Source organism: Myotis davidii, unplaced genomic scaffold (genome assembly GCF_000327345.1).
Source record: "Myotis davidii unplaced genomic scaffold, ASM32734v1 scaffold69, whole genome shotgun sequence".
NCBI classification, from domain to species: domain Eukaryota; kingdom Metazoa; phylum Chordata; class Mammalia; order Chiroptera; family Vespertilionidae; genus Myotis; species Myotis davidii.
In genome coordinates this window covers 109,081-128,257 of record NW_006300363.1, presented here as the reverse complement: position 1 = coordinate 128,257, position 19,177 = coordinate 109,081, and the positions used below count along the sequence as shown (strand labels likewise).

The 19,177-nt window shown below is 56.2% G+C and overlaps 1 protein-coding gene across 1 annotated transcript in view; it reads right to left on the bottom strand.

Moving 5' to 3' along the window:
• ZNF385C (zinc finger protein 385C) overlaps window positions 1-19,177 on the bottom strand; it is a 57,986-nt gene that overhangs the window by 20,472 nt on the left and 18,337 nt on the right. Inside the window, exon 3 of the mRNA XM_006776646.2 lies at window positions 12,456-12,707. Within this exon, the coding sequence (XP_006776709.2) occupies window positions 12,456-12,707 (252 nt within the window). The remainder of the gene's footprint in view (window positions 1-12,455; window positions 12,708-19,177) is intronic.

Below are 19,177 nucleotides of genomic sequence, written 5' to 3'. Positions count from 1 at the left end.
ACCCCACCTCCCACCCAAATGCTCTAACTCCCAGCCTCCCACACAGAGAGTCACATCCCTCGATAAGGGGAGTTGGTGGGGAGGCAGGAGAAGGGCGCCCGCCTGGCTATTGGGGATCATCCATCTAACTTAGCCAGGAAAGTTTATTCCTGCTCCGCTGGTGGGAGACTGGAGATGAAAGAGACAAGGGAGGTGTGTTAGGGAGTCCACCAAGGATTCACACTGCCCACAGAGCACGTCCCCGCTGAGGGGTGGCCCGAACCCAATGGGGAAGGACTCCTGGGAGTGGGCGGGGTCATGCAGAGGGCCATAGAGTATTATCCAAAGGGAGGTATGGAAGGTATGGGTGCCCCAGCCCCACCTTCCAGGACAAGGCATTGTTTAGTGTTGACAGCTGAAGCATTGCCAGAACGCGGAGCTGGAAAGACCAGCACCACCTATACAACCACATTTTATGGGTGGAGGGACTGAGTCCTGGAGACAGAGTGGTTCTCAGGACTCATGAATAATTTGTGGCTGAGCCCGAACAAAAACTTAGGCCTCCTGATTCGGTGCCCAAAGGATGACTGATCCCGCCAGACCACAGTCATTTATTTCATTAGAAGGAAGTTAGCACAAAGCTGACCTCCCGGGGCCACTGGATTTTCTCTGGAGATCCCTTTCCTACACACACACACACACACACACACACACACACACACACTACACTTCCCCCCATCGGCCTCTCCTGGGCCTGTGTTGTCATCTCCACCTCCTCTTCCCAACCTCAACCTGTCCAGAGAGTTCAGAACCATCTCTGCTGGCCATTCTGAAATATACAGCCCCGGTCTGGGCCACTCCTCTGGGCACCACACCTCTCCATCCAACCACCTTCCTGGTTTGTCAAATGGAACTTCCACTCCGTCCTTACAAAATATGTTCCTCTCCCCGTTGTCCCCAGTCCAGGAAATGGCCCATCCTCCCACCCAGGTACTCTGGCCAGAAACATGCCTCCCTAAGCCCCACTCTCTTCCTCATCCGGGACCTGGCCTATCCACAGGGCCTGTTGATTCCACCTCCACAAACTACCTCTAACTCATCCCTTCTCTCTATGCCTCTACCACCTTCCTCATCTAGGCTACCTTCATCTCTTGCCTGGACTATGCCAGTTGCTTCCTGATGGGCCTTTGGCTTCCTGCTCTTACCCATGTCTGAGCCATCCAAACCCTAGCAGCCGGAGCGGGCTCTTAAAAACACTGCTTTTAAACGCCTCCACTACCGCCTGTTGCTCTGGGTCAGCGCCAGAATCCCTTTCCAGGTCTGCCAAATAAATGCTGGCAGCCGCTTGCCCCTCCCTCCCTTTCCAGCTATTCTGCCTTTTCTTGTTCCTCCCGAGTGCCAGATTCCATCCTCAGGGCCTGCCCACAAGCGGTGCTTTCTTCCAGAATGTCCCACCCTCCACTTCCACTCTGGTCTTAGCTTAACTGTCCCCTCTTCAGAGGAGGCTTCTGAACTGTCGGATCCTAGGAAGTCCCCTCCTTGTCTGTCACTATCCCCTGAGTGTTCCCTTTATATTGCACTCCCCACAGTTGACAAATATGCGTATTTCTGTGCAGGTCTATTCCTTGGTATATTCTCTCTCTCTCGGACTGAACCCCAGAGAAGGGAACAGTGCCTGGCAAAATTTGGGGAGTGAATGAGTAAGGAGGCCTGAGCTCTCAGGCGGCATGAGCAGGGGAGTGGGCCCGTGGGCACCTGCTGGGTGGTAAAAAAGCTGCCTCTGTCATCCTTTCCTCCCCGAATCCTATGATTCAGTGACCTTGTCCAGCCCATCACCAAAGGGTCTTAGAAAGGGGAGGAGGTGCCAGGCGAAGGTGATACCCTTCTGGAAGTGTGTCCAATCCTTTCCAGGCACCTAGAAACTGGCTCTCCTGCCCCATCCTGCAGAGGGGACAAAATGACTGTCAGACCTAGGAGGTTTCTGATAAAAGAGTAGGTAGGAAGGATGCATGGAAAGATGGAGATTCCGAAACTGCACTGTCTGACGTGACAGCCAACGTTAAAAACGAATCAGTGCTAAGTGAACAAAAAAAAGTAAATTCAGTTTCACAGTCGCACTAGCCACAGTTCAAGTTCTCAACAGCCACACGTGGCTAGTGGCTATTGCATTAGCCGGCCCAGACAGAACGTTTCCAACACCCCAGAAAGTTCGATGGGACAGCGCCACCGCAAAAACAAAACAAAACAAATGGACAAAAGCCTTTGCCATTCCCCCACCTCAGCCTGATGGGGTGTGGTCCGAGGCTGCCCCGTCTCAGACCCAGGTCCCTGGCACCTCTCCTACCCTGGACAGCAGGATGGGAGCAGGCACAGCCTGAGGGCCTGGGGCCATGGTGTGCAGGTCTGCCACCCCCACTTCACCGGGCACATAACCTCAAACAGAGTTTATTCAGCCCCAGGATGGTGGTCCCGAACCTCCTCCCCAGGCTCCTTTTAGGACCCCACTAAGTGTCCAAGGTCCAGGAGAGGAGAGGTGGGGACCCCTCCCCTGGCAGCCCGGCCTGTCTCCCTGGGGTGGGACCCTGAGGGCTGGGGAACTTCTGGGGAGCAGGTCGGGGAGGAGCCCTCGGATGGGTCACCCGAGGCACCGATCCCCCCACTGGCCGGGGCCCTTGTTGCGCACAGATCACGGGGCACTGGCTCTGAACATGTGCAGGACTCGGCCTGCCTTCTGAGTCAGGGAGGAGATGCTGTAGGTGCCCTCTGGGCTTTGCCTGGGGTAAACAGGACAGAGGACATCAGACCCTCATCCATCCCAGCTGCGGCCGCTGCAGCCGGAGCTACTGAGGTTAGAACACAGGGAGGATGCTCGGGGCGGGAGGCCCGCGAGTCGCTCACTCTGCACAGGCACCTGTAGATTCCTGACGGAGCTCCCAGGTGAGAGCTCACGGATGGAGAGCCAAACCAGGTGGAGCGCCCTGCACGGAGGCTACAGTCTGGCAAGTGCTCGGGGAGTTATGAGCCAGAAGCTTCGGGATCACGGAGGAGCAGGCAGGAAGCCCACGATTTTCCCGAGAGTCAGTCCGTTTTCACAGCAGGGTCGGGGAAATGTAGCAGGAAGGGCATTCCAGGCAGTGGGACTGGCAGAGCGCTGCCAGTGAAAGGTGCAGTGCAGTTCACAAAGGTCAACGCGGAGAGGCGGTATGGGGGGTGGGATGGGTGGGGCTGGGGGGCAGTGCCTGCTGCTGGAAGGCCCTGCAGTGAACCCCGGGGGTTCTGGTCTTCGGGCCAGGTGAGAACCTCAGGAGGCCTTTGAGCTGGGAGCTGAATGCCTTCACTAATGAGTTATTTGTAGTGATTTGTAATGGGGGTGACAGGCATGGGGTCAGGAGAGGAAGGAGTGATCTCTTCCTGGAACTCTCAGATGCACAGAGGCCCACCCCTGTGGGGGTTCCCTGGAGTGGGGAAGAGAGGCTGTGGGTCCCTGCAGGAGGAATGCGGGCATGTGGCACCCCAGCCCTCCCAGACTTGGAGTCTGGAGGCCTGCAGTGGAGCTCTGCTGACAGTGAAGTGGTCTTGGGCTGGGCACTTAGCCAAGAGCCTCAGTTTTCTCATCCATGAAGTGGGAATTGCAGCCAGGCAAGGAGGAAAGGGCAGGACGGGTCTGAGGATCAAATGAGTTGCTGGGTGTGGAGGTCATTTGAAGAGGGGGTACCTGGGCACTTGGTGGCTCAGTCTCCCCTCAGTACAACGTCACCCCGAAATGCCTTTCAGCCCCTCACAGTTGGGTCCACTACTCCCCCACACAAGGCCTAGGGCACAGGTGGATTTGAGGTCAGGGCCTCTCTGGGGGCTGTTGGGAACTTGCTTCAGCACCCCTCACACAGCGCTGCCCTGTGCCACCCACGTCTGCCTGTGACATTCACTGTGAACCCTGGCCTCCGGGGCTGCTGCGATGAGGCATGAGTCATGGCACACGCACACACGCTGACTGCTTGGCTTGTGGGTACACTAATGAAGGGAGACACCCCAGCCCTCACACCTGCCCCAGGATGGCACCGCCCAGGCTGCCAGGTCTAAAGTTCTGCACTCACAAAAGGGTCAGGTGTGGAGGGACTTCTCTGATGGCATTTGGCAGCGGAACAGCCGCTTGGCTACTTGTCTCAGAGCATCGCTCCAGGGGTCATATCTGCGACCCACTCGCTGGCTGGCTGCCCAAGAGGGTAGGTTTTTCCTCTGGTCAAACATGAACAAATCAGACTGTGTGGCAGAGAACAGCTCACCCCCAGGGTCCAACTGAGGCTGGGGCAGGAAAGAAGAGCGGAGGGCTCATGAACTAACGTCATCCTGGCTGCCACCCAAGGGAGAGGCTCCGGGGGAACCACATTCTGCTGTTTTGCCATCAACGGAAAGACACACAAGAGCACGGGGACATACAGCATGAGGTCCACAGGCCCACACGCAGATGGCTACAGGCACACGCGTCTCCCCAGGATGACACTGTCTGCGCACACGGATGCATTCACCTACGGAGGTGGTACCCACGCAGAGGCAGATGCCCATGCTGGCCAGAGGCCACGTGTGAGCGTACACGTACACATAGACAGGCAAGATCAACAAACATGCACTCAGATCACATATACCCAGAGGGACAGACATGCGAGGGACAGACCCTAGAAAGGCATATACAGACGATTCAAAACCACAAGCACGCAGCACACACACAGGCACAGAGACGCATTGCACAAAGGCCCAGATACAGACACGTTCACCCAGAGGTAGGTGTGTGCACACACCCCGCTTACAAAATGAGATGCATCTGACATACACACGAGCTCCTGTAGCCAAACCCAGGGTCTCTTTCTCCCACAGGTCATAGGAGCAGATGGTAGGGCTCGCCCCACCTCAGGCGTGCACACACACCCCTCAAATAGTCAAGCTGCTGTTTCTATCACAGATAAAACCAAAACTCTGCAGAAAAAAAGAGCGAGTCCAGGAGGAGAGAGAGTCCAGGCAGGGAATGGAAGGTTGAACCAAGACCCCCTGCTTGCCTACTCCCACCAAGTCCAGGGGAGTCCTCCCCACATTCTCCAGGGCCCCCAATCCACTTCGGGGTGAGCCAGCACTCGGGAGGTGGTGATGTTCCAGATTCCCTCCTTCCCGTGCTGGAGGAAGACCCCCAAGCCCAGTCACAAGAGGGACTCTGTCCCAGCCTCCAGCCCATGGAAGGGGTTCCCAAAAGCCCCCCTTAAAAGGTGATGGCTGTCTCCCCCAAAGAGGGCCAGACAACCCCAGTGTAGAAAGGTGAGCCAGAAGACCAGGGAGAAAGGGGGCCATCATTGTAACCCCAGCGCAGTGCCTGGACCTCAGGTAGGAGCACCCTAGATTTCTGCCCGCCTTCCTCTGTGTCCCTCTGTCTGTCTTTCTCTGCTGCAGTAACAACCGCCTCCCCTAACACTGCTTGGAGGCTCCAGGCAGTTGAAGGTGTGATTTGATACAAGGAAGGTTTGATGCAGGCTCCTGGGCGCATGTCTGCCCCAAGTGTGGCAACTTCACTCCTGCAGGGTGGCCTGTGGCTCCCCAATGCTTCCTGCCACTCCCGCCCCCACCTTTGTTCCCAGCCAGAGTGGGGGCTCCCTTGCCCAGCCCTGGACCTAGGAAACTGGCCATGGGAGACTCTTAACAGACAACTTTTGGAAGCCAACAAACACAGGAAAAGGATAGGGCTGGGAGAGGGAAGGGGCCTGTCCTAGTCTCCAGGCCCCCTCCGCACCCGGCTCCTGAGCCCTCCGTACTCACCCAAGAGCATTCTCTGCTTCTGAGGCACCGCTGAGCGCTGAGCGCAGAGTGAGGAGCAAATGAAACCCAGCCAGAGAGTGACAGAGAGAAGAGGGTGGGGGATGCGAGGGACAGGAGGGGAGGGCACGAGGGAGGGACTGCTGCTCCTGCCTGGAGAGCCGTGGTTACCAGGCCCTGCTCCCCCTTGCCAGGATCAAGCTGCCTAGTCCCTGGTTTCCTCCATCCCAACCAGGGGTGGAAAGAACCGGGCACTTCCTTCCCTTAGGGTAGGGGAGGGGCCAAATGCGGAGACTATGGACAGGGGAGAGTGTCAGGGAGCATCCACTCCCGCATCCGGATAGCCCCCCCCGCCCCAGTGCCTCTGCAGCAAATAGCTGATCCTGCCTGCAGACACCTCCAGGCAAGGAGGTGCTGTGGCCCCTCTCTGCCTCCCACAAAGCTCTTGCTGCTAAACTTTGAAGCCCTGCCTCAGGGCTTGCTGCTTCAGGAGCCCACTTCTGTCCAGTGAGCCCACCATCCCCTTCAATTTACTCCTTTGCTGAAGGGGAAACTGAGGCTAAGAGAGGTACTACCACTTCGTCCCAGTGTTGGCTGTGGCGGTTGGGGAAGGGAGCTTGCCCCGCTCAGTCCAGGACCTGGACTGTGGGACCTGCTCCCTGGGCAATGCCAGGAGTGGGTGGTGGTGGTCATCGGGTCAGCTAGAACTTCTGACACCTCTCCCCTGCCCTCACTCCTCCCTCTCCACGCCACCCCCAGTCTTTTCTCTCCTCCATGTGCCCCTTTCTTCCCTCCTCTTCAGGAAAACAGACTGGGTCTCTATTCACCTGAGCACCTGGAGGCTGGCTGGGAGGGGGGTGGGTGGGTGTGGGAGAGGAGACAGCCAACCCACAGCTGGATCCCGTCTTGCATTCCAAGCCTGGGTCCCAGGGCTAGCCCCCCACCCCCTCAGCATCCTGTCTCCACCAGACAATAACCTGTAATCTCTGGAGCAGCCAGTGCCTGAGCTGCAAGGAAGGTCTGGGGAGGGGTTGGCAGCAGCAGCTCCTGAAAACAGGTTTGTTAGGAAGAGGCTCTGGGGGAAGGACCTGCTGGTATGGGGAGAAAAAAATGAAACTCAAGCCCAGAGCTAATTAACCCACCTAGAGGCACAGACGGGACCTTTGTCTCCTGCCGGAGCAGGGATCTGAGCTAAGCCCCCTGATTCTCCACCCAGATGGCTTTGCCTTTCCTGGAGGTCCTGGGGGAGGTGCTGATGGTCAGGTTCACACTTGGCAGAGGGGGATGTGATGGCCATCCAGGCAGAGCGGGGCGCTTCCATCACCTGCCACGTAAGAACAGGAGCAGAGGCGATGGTTAGACTGCAAGAACTCAGTGGCCTTGGGGGAGCACAGTGGCTCTAAAGGCCTCAGGATGGGTGGCAGGGAGGGACTGAAGAAGTGGAGGGACAGGCTGGAGGGCTTCCGGGGCCTCCTGATGGGACTGAAATTAATCTATCTGCAGGGAGTGGGGGGTGAGGCGCTCATCAAGCCAGTGACTCAGGCATGACCCAGCTCAAGGTCTTTGATCTCTGGGGCTCAGAATGCAGCCAGAGGCTTCTGCAGTCTAAGGCTCAGAAAGGAGATGGAAGGACTGATGAGAACAGGAGCTTGGGGCGGTCTGAGCGCAGGGCAAGGGACAGCCTCCACCTCCCCTCTGACCCTTTCCGCCCCCAAAGGCAAGGGATGTCTGTTGCAGCCAACTTTGCCCTGAAATCCACTATAGTTTGAGTCCATCTCTGCTTTCCTGTCCCCTTCATGTCTACCCTGCACTCCCGCCTGGCCATTTCGGTAAGCTAGAGCTTAAATCATTTCCCAAACCCCCTTCTCTCCCCTCCGGTGTCATGTTGCAATGGTGATGGGGGACAAGGGTGGGGGCCCTGAATTGGATGGCTGGGTCAGTCCTGCCAAGAGATGGGGGGGGGCCAATTGGCTTTGGAAGGGTCCCCTCTCTCTCCCTAGCCAGCCTAGACAGAGTGGGAAATGGCTGGCATCTCCCCACTTTTCAGGTGAGGACACCAAGGCACTTAGCAAGAGGAGAGGCCAGGGGCCTGAGTGTGTGAGAAATCGTCTCCTGGGAGCTGACCTGCCTTCTCTGGGCCAGCGCTCCTCCCCTTTCCTGAAACATTAAGGCTCAGCTCCTGCAATAAGTGCAGTGGGTGTGTGAGATCGGATTCAGAGTCGGAAACCCTGGGATGGGGACCCAGCTGTGTGACCCGGGTGTGCTGCCGAAACTCTCTGAGCTCCAGGATCCCAATTTCTGACGTGAGGACTGAGTGTCATCATCTTTGCCCGGGGCCTGGGCGAGGGGGGCATGCCATGCTGGGTGTGGAAGTGCTTTGTAACCAGCTCGGCTCCAAAGCAGAGGCTTCACTTGGTGCAGGAGGTAGTCACAGCTGCTTGCCCAGGTGTCTCCCATGCCCTGTGCTGGCCCAACATCTGTACGGGAGGTTGGAACTAGGAGGGTTGAGCCAGCAAACCTTTTCCCTGCAGATGTTCAAGAACCATCTGAGAGTGTGAGTGTGTGTGTGGGTGAGAGTGAGAGAGAGAGAGAGAGAGAGAGAGAGAGAGAGAGAGAGAGAGTCAATAGGGTCATTGAATTCAGCCTTACTGGGGCAGGGGTCCTTGTGCCCACACCTGCCGAGTTGAAAGATGGCTACAGACACATTCCTGAAGAATCAACGGGCCTGCTGTGTGGGAGACAGAGAGGGCGGAGGGTGGGCTGGGAAAGTTGGGGAAGTTCCTGGAGGAGGCGGGTGGGGAAACGTGGGTACTTGCTGTTTCCTCATCCCGTGCCCTCTCCCAGGTGTGGAAGGCTCACTCTGAGCTGGGAGCTGGGTGTGGATGAGTGAGGAGGCCTCTGACCCAGGCATTGAGAAAGCTCAGAGAGGGAAGAGGTTTCCCCGCCCCTCACCCCAATATCTCCCTCCCATGGACAGCCTCAAGGACATGAGCAGGAGAGGGTCCCACCTCACTGCCTGTGACAGCCTGTCGCTCTGCAAGCCACCAGCCCCATAGACCCCTAATCAGAGTGACAGCTCCAGGGAGCATGCCTGGAGGTCCCACTCCCACACCTTTCTCACCCTCCCAGGGAACAAGGACTGTCTAGGAACAGAGCAGTGCATTAAGGCCCCTCAAGCCTCCGTGAAAGTAGGTATGGCTCTCTCCACATCCCAGACTGCCCCATTGGCCAAACCCGATGGGCTCTGGGCTCTGGCCCAGTCTTAAGGTCCCTATGCACTTCCCCTCACCCCCAACCTCAGGGGCAGTAGCTAGCACCCCCCCCCACGCCACCCCCACTCTCAGAGAGTCAAGGAGACAGGAGAAATCCATGGGATGGGGATGGGAGTGGATGCTGGGGGGTCATGACCCAGAGCAGGCTCCGAGGTAACCAGGCCAATGGAGCCCCAGACTTCCAGGGCTCCCAGAAATCGGAGGACCCTTCATGCCTGCCCTATGTCACTCCCCCGTGCTCCCACAATGCCGCTCACTCTCTGAGTGTGAATGCCCAGAGCGCAGGCACTGAGCACTACTCAGTGGGGAATGCTGGCAGCCAGCACAGGGCCACACGGGGCTGGAGCGCTAGGCGATGATGGGGGGATGGCTGGGGGGACAATGGCTTATCAGGTCCCATTTAATAATCTGGAGAACAATACTAGGCATCATGTCTCCTGGTCCCTCCTCTCCCCGCCCCCTCCCAACACACAAACCTACCCAGAACTCAAGCAATAAGGACAATGGGAAAAGGGAAGCCAAGTGAAGGGGGTCCCTGCCCTTCTGAGCAGCCTGACGCTGGCCATGGGTCTCTGGTGCTGTGGTCTTTTTTCTTTTTAAATATATTTTTCTTGATTTCAGAGAGAGAGAGAAACATCAGTGATGAGAATCATTGATCGGCTGCCTCCTGCATGCCCCACACTGGGGATCGAGCCCACAACCCGGGCATGTGACCTGACTAGGAATCCAACCGTGACCTCCTGGTTCATAGGTCGATGCTCAACTCCTGAGCCACACTGGCTGGCACTGTGGTCTTTTATCCTCACAGCCCACCTGAGGGCAGGGAAAAGGGAGGGCTTATAGCTTAGGCTCCACTGCCCAGAAGAAGGGCCTGAAGAGGCTGTGTTAGAGGGGAGCAGGGCAGGACAGTGTTCTTATTCTTTTAAATTTTAACATTGTCTTAATCAAGCAATGTAGTGGTTTACAACAGGGAATTTTAAGGCAGTTGAATAGAGCAAAGTGAAGGATTACTCTGTTAGGATAGCCTCTGTGAATAAAACTCTTATGTGGATTTAGAATAGTGTTCTTGAGCCCTCCCCATCCAACACTGTCCCCCAGACCTGCTTCCCTCTCAGCACCCCCCTTTCTGATCATGGAACTGTCTTTCACAGCATCACCTAAGCTGGAGTCATCCTTGGACCTCCCTCCCCCATGACCCCCACATCTCATCAGTCACCAAGTCCCAATGGTTCTGCTACAGAAAAGGCCCCAGAATCTGTTTCCTCCATCCCACTCCCTTCTTTCTCCGGCACCCCAAGTCTTCTCCTTCCCCTTCGCCAGAGATCTCTAAAAATACTAATCACTCCTGCTCAACACCCTTCAGCGACACCCGTCACCTTTAGTTCAAAGGCCAAATGTCCAGCCTGCGTGGGAGGACCTCAAAGGCTCCTGCTCACCTCCAGCCATGCCCGCCATGTCCATGCCCGCCGCGTGCCCAGCATGGCCTTTGCTCCTGGAAGGCCAGGGCCTCAGGCCTTGGTGCATTTGCTCTGTCTGTTTCCCTACCTTGAGTTCCCTTTCTGTCTCCAAGATCCAACGTCAAGGTCACTCCCCTGAAATTCCCTGGATGCTGGTACCCACCCCTCGGAAGCCTGTTGTTAACTTGGACAAACTCGTCTGCACCTGCGGTTGTCTAGACAGCACTGTCCTAACAGGAGGGTATGCTGCCTTTTGAAAAATGTGGATCCCTAAATAAATACCGTATTTTCTCCCTTATATGCAGAACCCAGAAAAGTCAAACTCATAGAAGTAGAGTAGAAAGGCAGGTGCCAGGGGCTGGGGAGTCGGAGACGTTGCTCAGAGGGTACAGACTTCCAGCTATAAGATAAATAAGGTCTGCGGTCTGCGATGTAAGGCCCAGCATGGCGACTGCATTAACCATACTGCGTTATGTGATTGAAAGGCGCGGAGAGAGTAGATCTTAACTGTTATCAGCACACACGTGCAAAATCATAGTTACCTGAGGGGACCGAGGTGTTCACTAACTTACTGTGGTAAATATTTTATAATATATATGTGTTCTAATCACCACACTGTACACCTTAAACTTACACATTATATGTCAATAATATCTCAATAAATCTGGGGGTGGGGGGCAATACGAATCCTTCAAGCAATGGCGTGGACCTAGGGGGTTGTCTGTAAATTTTGATGAATTAATGAGTGCCTTTTGGACTCACACACACACACACTCTAGAAACATCATACGATCAGATACGCTGTTACTCAGATTCACACCCTTGATGTCCCCAAGGCTTCAGGTGGAGGAGCTGGCACCAGCCATCAGAGCATTCCCATTCCCTGCTTTGCTAATGCAGTGACCTCTCCCTCCAATGTCCCTTCTCCCCTTCTCCCTGTTCCAAGCTCAGCACGCCCCCCTTGCTTCAGGAGGCCTTTCCTGGTGCCCCCGGGGATACCTGACCTTTCCCCATCATATCCCTGGGGCTACGTCCCACGAAGCACCCACATTATTAATCTGCTCGTTTGGTGTCTGTCTCAGCCCAAAGACAGATTCAGTCTTGGCCGGAAGGGGGAGGGAGTTTGAGGAGAGAGACTGGAACGTATTGGTCTCCAGGCCCCAGGTGCTCACTTGTACAGAGAACACAGTGGGTGCCCAAGTATTCACCCAAAGAGCAGGCAACCTGCTGAGAGTTCAGAGGGTAGCCCTCTGGCAAAGCTCCCGACCTGGGTTGCAAGCGAAGTTCCCAGCAGCCGCCCCCAGGAAGCAGGCAGACGTTCCCACCCTTCCCACCTCCCCACACTGGGCCTGCCTCTCCTTATTTCCCCCACGGCCATTCTGTGCCTGTCAGCCGGAATCACCCTCACAAATTCATTCACCCGTTTTCCCCAGAAATCAGCCAGCTGCCCCTTCGTGCTTGCAGCCAAACCTCTGCAAAGTCATCCCAGCCGGGGAGAAGCGGAAATCCTGGCCAGGAGTCCAGTGGCCAAAGGGAGAGGGGCTTCCCTGGTCCATCCCTCAGCTGGAGTGTCATGCACCTTGCCAACCCTGCCCTTCAGAGACCAGAGCAGCATCCCGGGATACCCTGCAGGTGAGGCCTTTGTCCGAAAGTCTGTCCCTGCCAGGGGACTCCAGCCTGGGGTCCTGATCCCAAAAGACCCCACAGGGAGGCCCCCCCCAGACCAGTAAAACCTCAGAGGAGGTTTCAGCCGAAAGACCCTCAGATCCAAGAGGGATGTCCAGATGCAAAAAAAAAACAAAACAAAAATTGACAACATCTGGGGGACTTGAGATGCTAAAAACCATTGAAGGCACCCCACACCCAAAGACCCCACAGAGAGAAGCCACAGACCCAGCCCTCAGAGGGGCCCAGAGCCCAATGTGTAGGCACAGTGCCCCCCTGCACTGACCTGGCCCTGCGGGGGCCTTTCCCAGGCTGAGCTGCCGCAGCCGCCTCTGGTGGGCCCGCCCCTCACAGTGCACCTGGGCCTGGGCTGCTGAGTTCAGCTGGATGTTGCAGACGTCACAGAGCGTGTACGACGGCCGCTTCCTCTCACGTTTGGGCTTAGGCAGTTCTGGGGGCTGAGGGGGGCACTCCGCAGCTCCAGATATGGGGGCCTCCTTCTCAGCAGGGGGAGAGGGGCTCAGTGGCCGCTTCATTCCTGAACAGATAGAGAGGGAGACAAATACTGTAAAACAAAGGCTGAGTGTTGTGAGTACACAGAAGGAGCAAGACGGGTTCCAGATCCAGAGATAGCTGAGCCTTTTATCCCAGCTGAAAGTCCCCAGCGTTTGGAGAGCCCCAACCTGAGGATGGCAAAGGGAGCACAATGGGGCCTATTTCAAACAAAGCAGCATTCATTAAAAGGCAGGCATATCTGGAAGAGAGTCAGAAAGGTGTACACACGGGGCGGCCTGCGCCGGGGGGCACGGCCACAGAGCAAGGCTGAGAGGGAAGCTGGGGTCTGGGAGAGCAGGTGGGCACGCAGGGCCTGGCAGCAGTGAGCTTGGTGGAGTCCGGTTTGGGGGAGCCAGCACTCCGCTCTCAGCGCCCGGGCAGGCGCTGACAATCCTGTGACAGGCAGGCATGTGGCGCTTGCTGGAGTCGCAGCAGTCGCTGGCCAGGGTGGTGACTGCAGAAACCCAACCTCCCTGTGTCCAGGGCCCAACCCGCTGACATTCACAAACGGTGGCAGTGTGTGAAGCCATCGGCACCCCGACCCACGTGGCTCCAGATGGTCCCTGCAGTCTTGGCCATCCAGCCTGTGGCAACAGTTGGTGTTGGTAGTAGAGACCTCGGCCCTACACAGACACAACTCACACACACACACACACACACACACACATACACACACACACACTCCGGCTCCCACAGAACTGGCACATCATCCCTTCAGGCCCCTCACCTTCCAGACAGTCTTTCCTTTCCAACTCACGTACACATGAAGCTTCCCACCTGACTCCTCTGCCTCTAAGGGCTCTCTTCTGGGGCTGCTCAAAGACCTTTCTCAGGCTGAACTGTGTCAACGTTCACTTTCCGCCTGAATCTGTGTGCATGCTTCCTGCCTCTGCTTCAGACTGGGGACTTCCTGAGGGCAGGGCCTATGTCCCCCTCACCAGGACAGAGAATTCCTGAGGTCAGGGACCGTGTCCCTCTCTCTGATTGGGGGATCCCCAAGGCTCGGACCTAAATGAGGCATAACGGAGCCTCTCTTATGGGCTGAGTTGTGTCCACCAAAAATTCATGTTGGAGTCCTAACTCCCAGTACCTCAGAATGTGATTGTGTTTAGAGAGAGGGTCTTTAAAGAGGTAATTAAGTTAAGATGAGGCCACTAGGGTAGGCCCTGATTCAATATGACGTGTCCTTGTCAGAAGAGGAAATTTAGACGCAGTTACAGAGGAAAGGCCGGATGAAGACACAGGGAGAAGGTAGCCATCTACAAGCCAAGGAGAGAGGCCTCAGAGGAAACCACGCCTGCTGACACCTGGATCTCACATTTCTAGCCTCCAGAGTCGCGAGAAAATACATGTCTGGTGTTTAAGCCACCCGGTCAGTGGTAACTTACTGTAGCAGCCCAGGCCGACGAATACATCCCCTAAAGGGCATTTCCTTTTCCTTAGGCTCATGCTCATTTTGAAAATTAGACCAAGTGAAGTCAACTGATGCCCTAATATTCTCATAAGGCCACACATCCAATGGTGGAGCCCACAACTGGACAAAGAAAATGAATTTCTCAAGTCCACAGCCAAGAACTGGGAGTCCCTGGACCCACCCCCTGCTCTCAGAAACTTGCTCATCAATTTTGTGGGCAGTGCTCCCACATAACATATCTGTCATTACACGGGTGGGGACCATGTGTGAATGGAACAGAGGGGCACAGCGATTAAGAGTGCGAGTTCTAGCTCTGGTCGGTGAGCAGTGGTTAGAGCGTCAGCCTACACACCCAAGGGTCGCAGTTTTGATTCCTGGTCAAGGGCCTGTATCTGGGTTGCAGGTCCAATCCCTAGCCCCAGTCAGTGTGTGTGTGGGAGGCAACCAACTGATGTGTTTCTCTCACCTCTCTCTCTCTCTCTCTCTCTCGCATAATGCGAGGATTAGCTGCACTGAACTACATAAAACATTCCTCCGTGTCCTGTAAAAGGCAGCTATTATTAATCCCAGCAAGGCTGTGCTTTGCAGCTTGTCAGTGGCGTCACCGGTCCATCACCGTGTGTGTCTGTCATGGCCTACCCGGTCACTGCGAATGTCTCCGTCACCCCTGTCACCCCATGGCTTGCTCAGGTGAATCTGAGTTGCTCAATCTGTGTTTCTGTCACCGTGTAGCTGTGTCACAATGTGAGTGTCGCTGCGCCCATTTCATGGAATGAGACTGTCGCTGAACATCTGAGACGAGCCATGTGTTATGGGTTAAATGGTGCCCCCTCAAATTCATATGTCAAAATCCAACTCTCTCCCTTCCTCTCTGTAAAAAATCAATAAAATATATTTTAAAAAAATCCCAGCACTTCGGAATATGAAATACAACCTTGTCTGGAAACGGGGTCACTGCAGATATTATTAGGTTAAGATGAGGCAATACTGGAGCAGGGTGGCCCCCTAATCCAATAGGGCTAGTGTTCTTATAACAGGGGGATTTGGACACAGTCATTCACACAGAGAGAATGCCACGTGATACTGGAGCAGGGTGGCCCCCTAATCCAATAGGACTAGTGTTCTTATAACGGGGGGATTTGGACACAGTCATTCACACAGAGCCACGTGAAGATGAAGGCAGAGATCAGAGTGTTGCTTCTACCATGGAATGAGACTGTCGCTGAACATCTGAGACGCGCCACGTGTTATGGGTTAAATGGTGCCCCCTCAAATTCGTATGTCAAAATCCCAGCACTTCAGAATATGAAATACAACCTTGTCTGGAAACGGGGTCACTGCAGATATTATTAGGTTAAGATGAGGCAATACTGGAGCAGGGTGGCCCCCTAATCCAATAGGACTAGTGTTCTTATAACGGGGGGATTTGGACACAGTCATTCACACAGAGCCACGTGAAGATGAAGGCAGAGATCAGAGTGTTGCTTCTACAGACCAAGGAATGCCACCCTTGGCCAGCAAACCACAGAAGCTAGGGGAGAGGCATGGAACAGACTTCCTCCCTGCCCTCAGAAGGCATTAACCTCCATGACGCTTTGATCTTGACCTTCTAGACGCCAGGACTATGAGACAACAAACGTCTGTTGTTTAGAACACCCGGTGTGTAGCAGTTTGTTACAGCAGCCCTAGAAAACACGTGGATTTGACTTTAGTGTGACCCTAGGTAATTTGAGGGCCCCCTCCCCTCTGCGTGGTAGTGTGGCTGGAATGCAGCACCAGAGAGAGCCTCCAGGTGGCGCAGTGAGCATCAGGCGGAAAGATAAGAAGTGGGACTGGAGTACCCCTCCAGGCAGGGAGGATCCTGCTCCTGGGGCAACTAGGTTGCCCCTCCGAGGCAGGCCCAGCGCCTGAGCAATATGTCTGGAGTCCAGGGCACAGCTCTGCCACAACGGAAAGTTACTCCCATCACCTTGTGAGAACCCCACCCCCATCTCCAAGGCTGCACTGAACCTCTGCCAACATTCTGTGCGCTCTCACCTCTAGCTGGAGGTCACCATAGCTATCTCCTTCCTTTACAAGTGTTTCCCCACCCTCCCAGCAGGAAGACAGGGCAGGAAGAAAGTACCAGGTGCAAATGTTGGAGTGGGGGAGGGATGTCCAACTGGCCAGGGGTAAGAGGTGTCAGGGTAATGAGATTTTTCCAGCCATGCCAAGGAAGCTGCCTGCCCCCTGCCAGAAAGGGGACAGGGAGGGTTTGAAATCTCGATGCAATTTATGACAGGCAGGCCGAGGACATGGCTCAAGAGAGCAGACAAGTATCTGCCAAGAGGCTGATTAAACCTCCGTGATATACGGCCTCTGGGCTCACAGGGCCCGCCTGGATGCCGGGCTATTGGTATCCCCCACGGCCAGGCTGCTGGGCCTGCCACAGCCTGCCCTGCCTTCCCAGGCCTTCCCAGCTGTCCCCGCAGGAGTTACACCGCTCCGGCCGAGCTAGGGCTCCCACCCGGAAAACGCGGAGGGGTGGGCAATTTTTAGGGCACACAAACATCTATCGAACCCCTGTCACCAGCAACAGCAGGTCAGCACTCCCTGCCCTGGCCCCTGTTCAGAACCAGCATGACTCACCCTAGTGGGACCCACACTTGGACAGGCCCTGGCCCCCATGCTCTCTTTAACAGAAGAGGAAATGGAGTCCCAGAGCAGGAGAGCGGGTTTTCTTAAAGTACATGGCAGGGCAAGAGCTGAGAATCTTCTAGAGACTTCCCCACCCCCTCTCTCCCACCTAGCGGCCAGGCCACCTCTTCTTCATGGTGACAACCACTTTACTGAGAGCTTCCTGTGTGCCAGGTGCTTGACACACAGGATCTCTCTCAAACTTCACAACAACAACCCCATGAGGTGGGCACTATTATTAACCTATTACCCCGCCTCACAGATTAGAGAACAGCCTCTGAGAGGTTTTATGGCCGGACCTGAACTTGAACTTGTCTGACTCAGGGCTCCCGGGGAGGCTTGTGGCTGCCCAGGCCCTAGCAGGCCGGGGTGTCAGGCAGGGAGATGCCACATCCTGGTCCGGAGGAGTTGGGGCCAGAGCCAGAGCGGCTGGGAGGAAGGGGTGGGAAGAAAGGGGGAGAACTGAACTGAACTCAAGAAAAGAACAGGTGAAAGCGAGCAAAAGAACATGGGGTGTCCAGGTGTCTGTTTCGCTGTGAGCTACACAGGAGTGGGGGCGGGTAAATCCCTGTGTGTTCTCACCTTCCCTGAGGGATGGGCGGGGGCTGAAGCAGGGAGGCGGGGGCTGGACAACGGGAGGGAGTGACGCACTTGAAGAGCTGATGGAGGCCAGGGGTGCCTGTCTGTGTGTCCATCTGTATGGAGCTGCAGGGATTAGGGGTGGCCGGAGCACTACTGAGAGCCCCATCTTGCAAAGTGACCATGGACTTCCGGCTGGTTTCAGTGGGGCCCTCGGGCCCTGCAGTAAGGTGGAATCCTCTGTCTGCCGATCCAAAGAGGGTTGGACAGGAAGAAATTCGGAGGTCATAAAATACAGGGCCAGAGGTTTTCCAGCTGCGGCCTGTGGGGAGGGGTTCCTCGAGAAAAAAACTACTTTTGCCAAAGGGTTAATAGAAGAGGAAGGTTCTCGCTTGTCCCCAGCCTTCGGCCAGGCAGGAAGGGCTCCCTCACCAAACCTTTAATGAGCCCAATTACATTCTGGTATTTTCCCCCAATGCTGCCAACCTTTCACCTCCCGCCTCCTCCAGCCAGGTCCCAGGACCTGCCTTTGAGAAGGGAGCCTGGCTGGCCGGCCAACCTTGGGCCAGTCCCTGCCTCCTGGAGCTTTGGTTTCTGCCTTTAAAGAGAGGGGGTTGGGCTGAGCTAATCTCTTAGGTCCTTCACAGGCAGGCGGTGTGGCAGTGGCAACCCAGAGCAGCTGCCTCGCAGGAGGTGGGGGCAGGCCAGCGGGGTGGGTCTGGAGAAAGGACTGCCCAGTGGTGAGTGCTCACTGCCTCCCGGGCACGGTAGAAACATCACTTCCATTTACCCTCATAACAACTCTGGGAGGCTTTACCAATGAGGACACGGGAGCTCAGAGTCTAAAAGAGGCGCAGGTGAGTAGGGCCAGTTCTCTCCCATCCTATGACTCACCGGGTCATGAGCAGGAGTGTGGCATCTCCTGTCCCCACTGACCCAGCTGCAGAGAGAAGTGTCTGGAAGAAGGGAGGCTTTGTCTGTTCTTGTCCTAGTAAAGTATGAGCCCTCCTGGGTCTGGCTGCCTCCTCAGTGCCCCCGGGGAGCCACCACTGAGCATTCTGGTCTCTTCCTTCTACCTCCCCCTTCCCAAGGTTGACACCTTCCTAGGGCGAGGAAGGGGGACAACCCACTTCAGTGTGTGGCCACCACAGAGTGGCACCCCCCAGCCACCCTGTGCGCCCAGAGAGCTGGGGTCACCCAGAGTTATACCCACCCACCCCTCGCCCCAGAGGAGCCAGAGACCCCCGCCGCCGGGGTAGAATGGCTTGAGTGGGGCCAGCTGTGTCAACCCCCAGCCCACATATCCCTGAAGCAGAGGGTCCTGGGGACTGGGCAACAGCTGGTCCAGATGTCAGGGGCCAGGTGGGGATTGCATCGGGCAAACCAAGGCGCCATGCCTGTTTTCCCATCCAAAGTGGTGACAGAGGAAGCCTGTCACCTTCCCCCGGGGCTGCTGGGTGCAGGGGACTGCAGGCGTGAGCTGGCTAAGAGGTGCTGAAAGTCAACACTCAGCTCCAGGGAAGGGAGAGGGGGAGGGCACGGGAGGTGAAGGAGAATGATGGTTCAGGGAGGTCACTGTCCCCCACCATGTGCCCTCCTCCAGCCTGCTCTGTCCTTGCCCCTATGGGGTGGGTGTCCCACAGGCCCCCCCGGACAGCGAGACTCCTCCCAAGGACCCCCAAGCCGTCCCCAGGAAGGAAACCCTTCTTGCTACCGACTTGCATGTCTCCTTGCAGGGTCCACAGAGCAACACGGAGTGGCTGCCTCTAAGGGGGAGGCGGCGG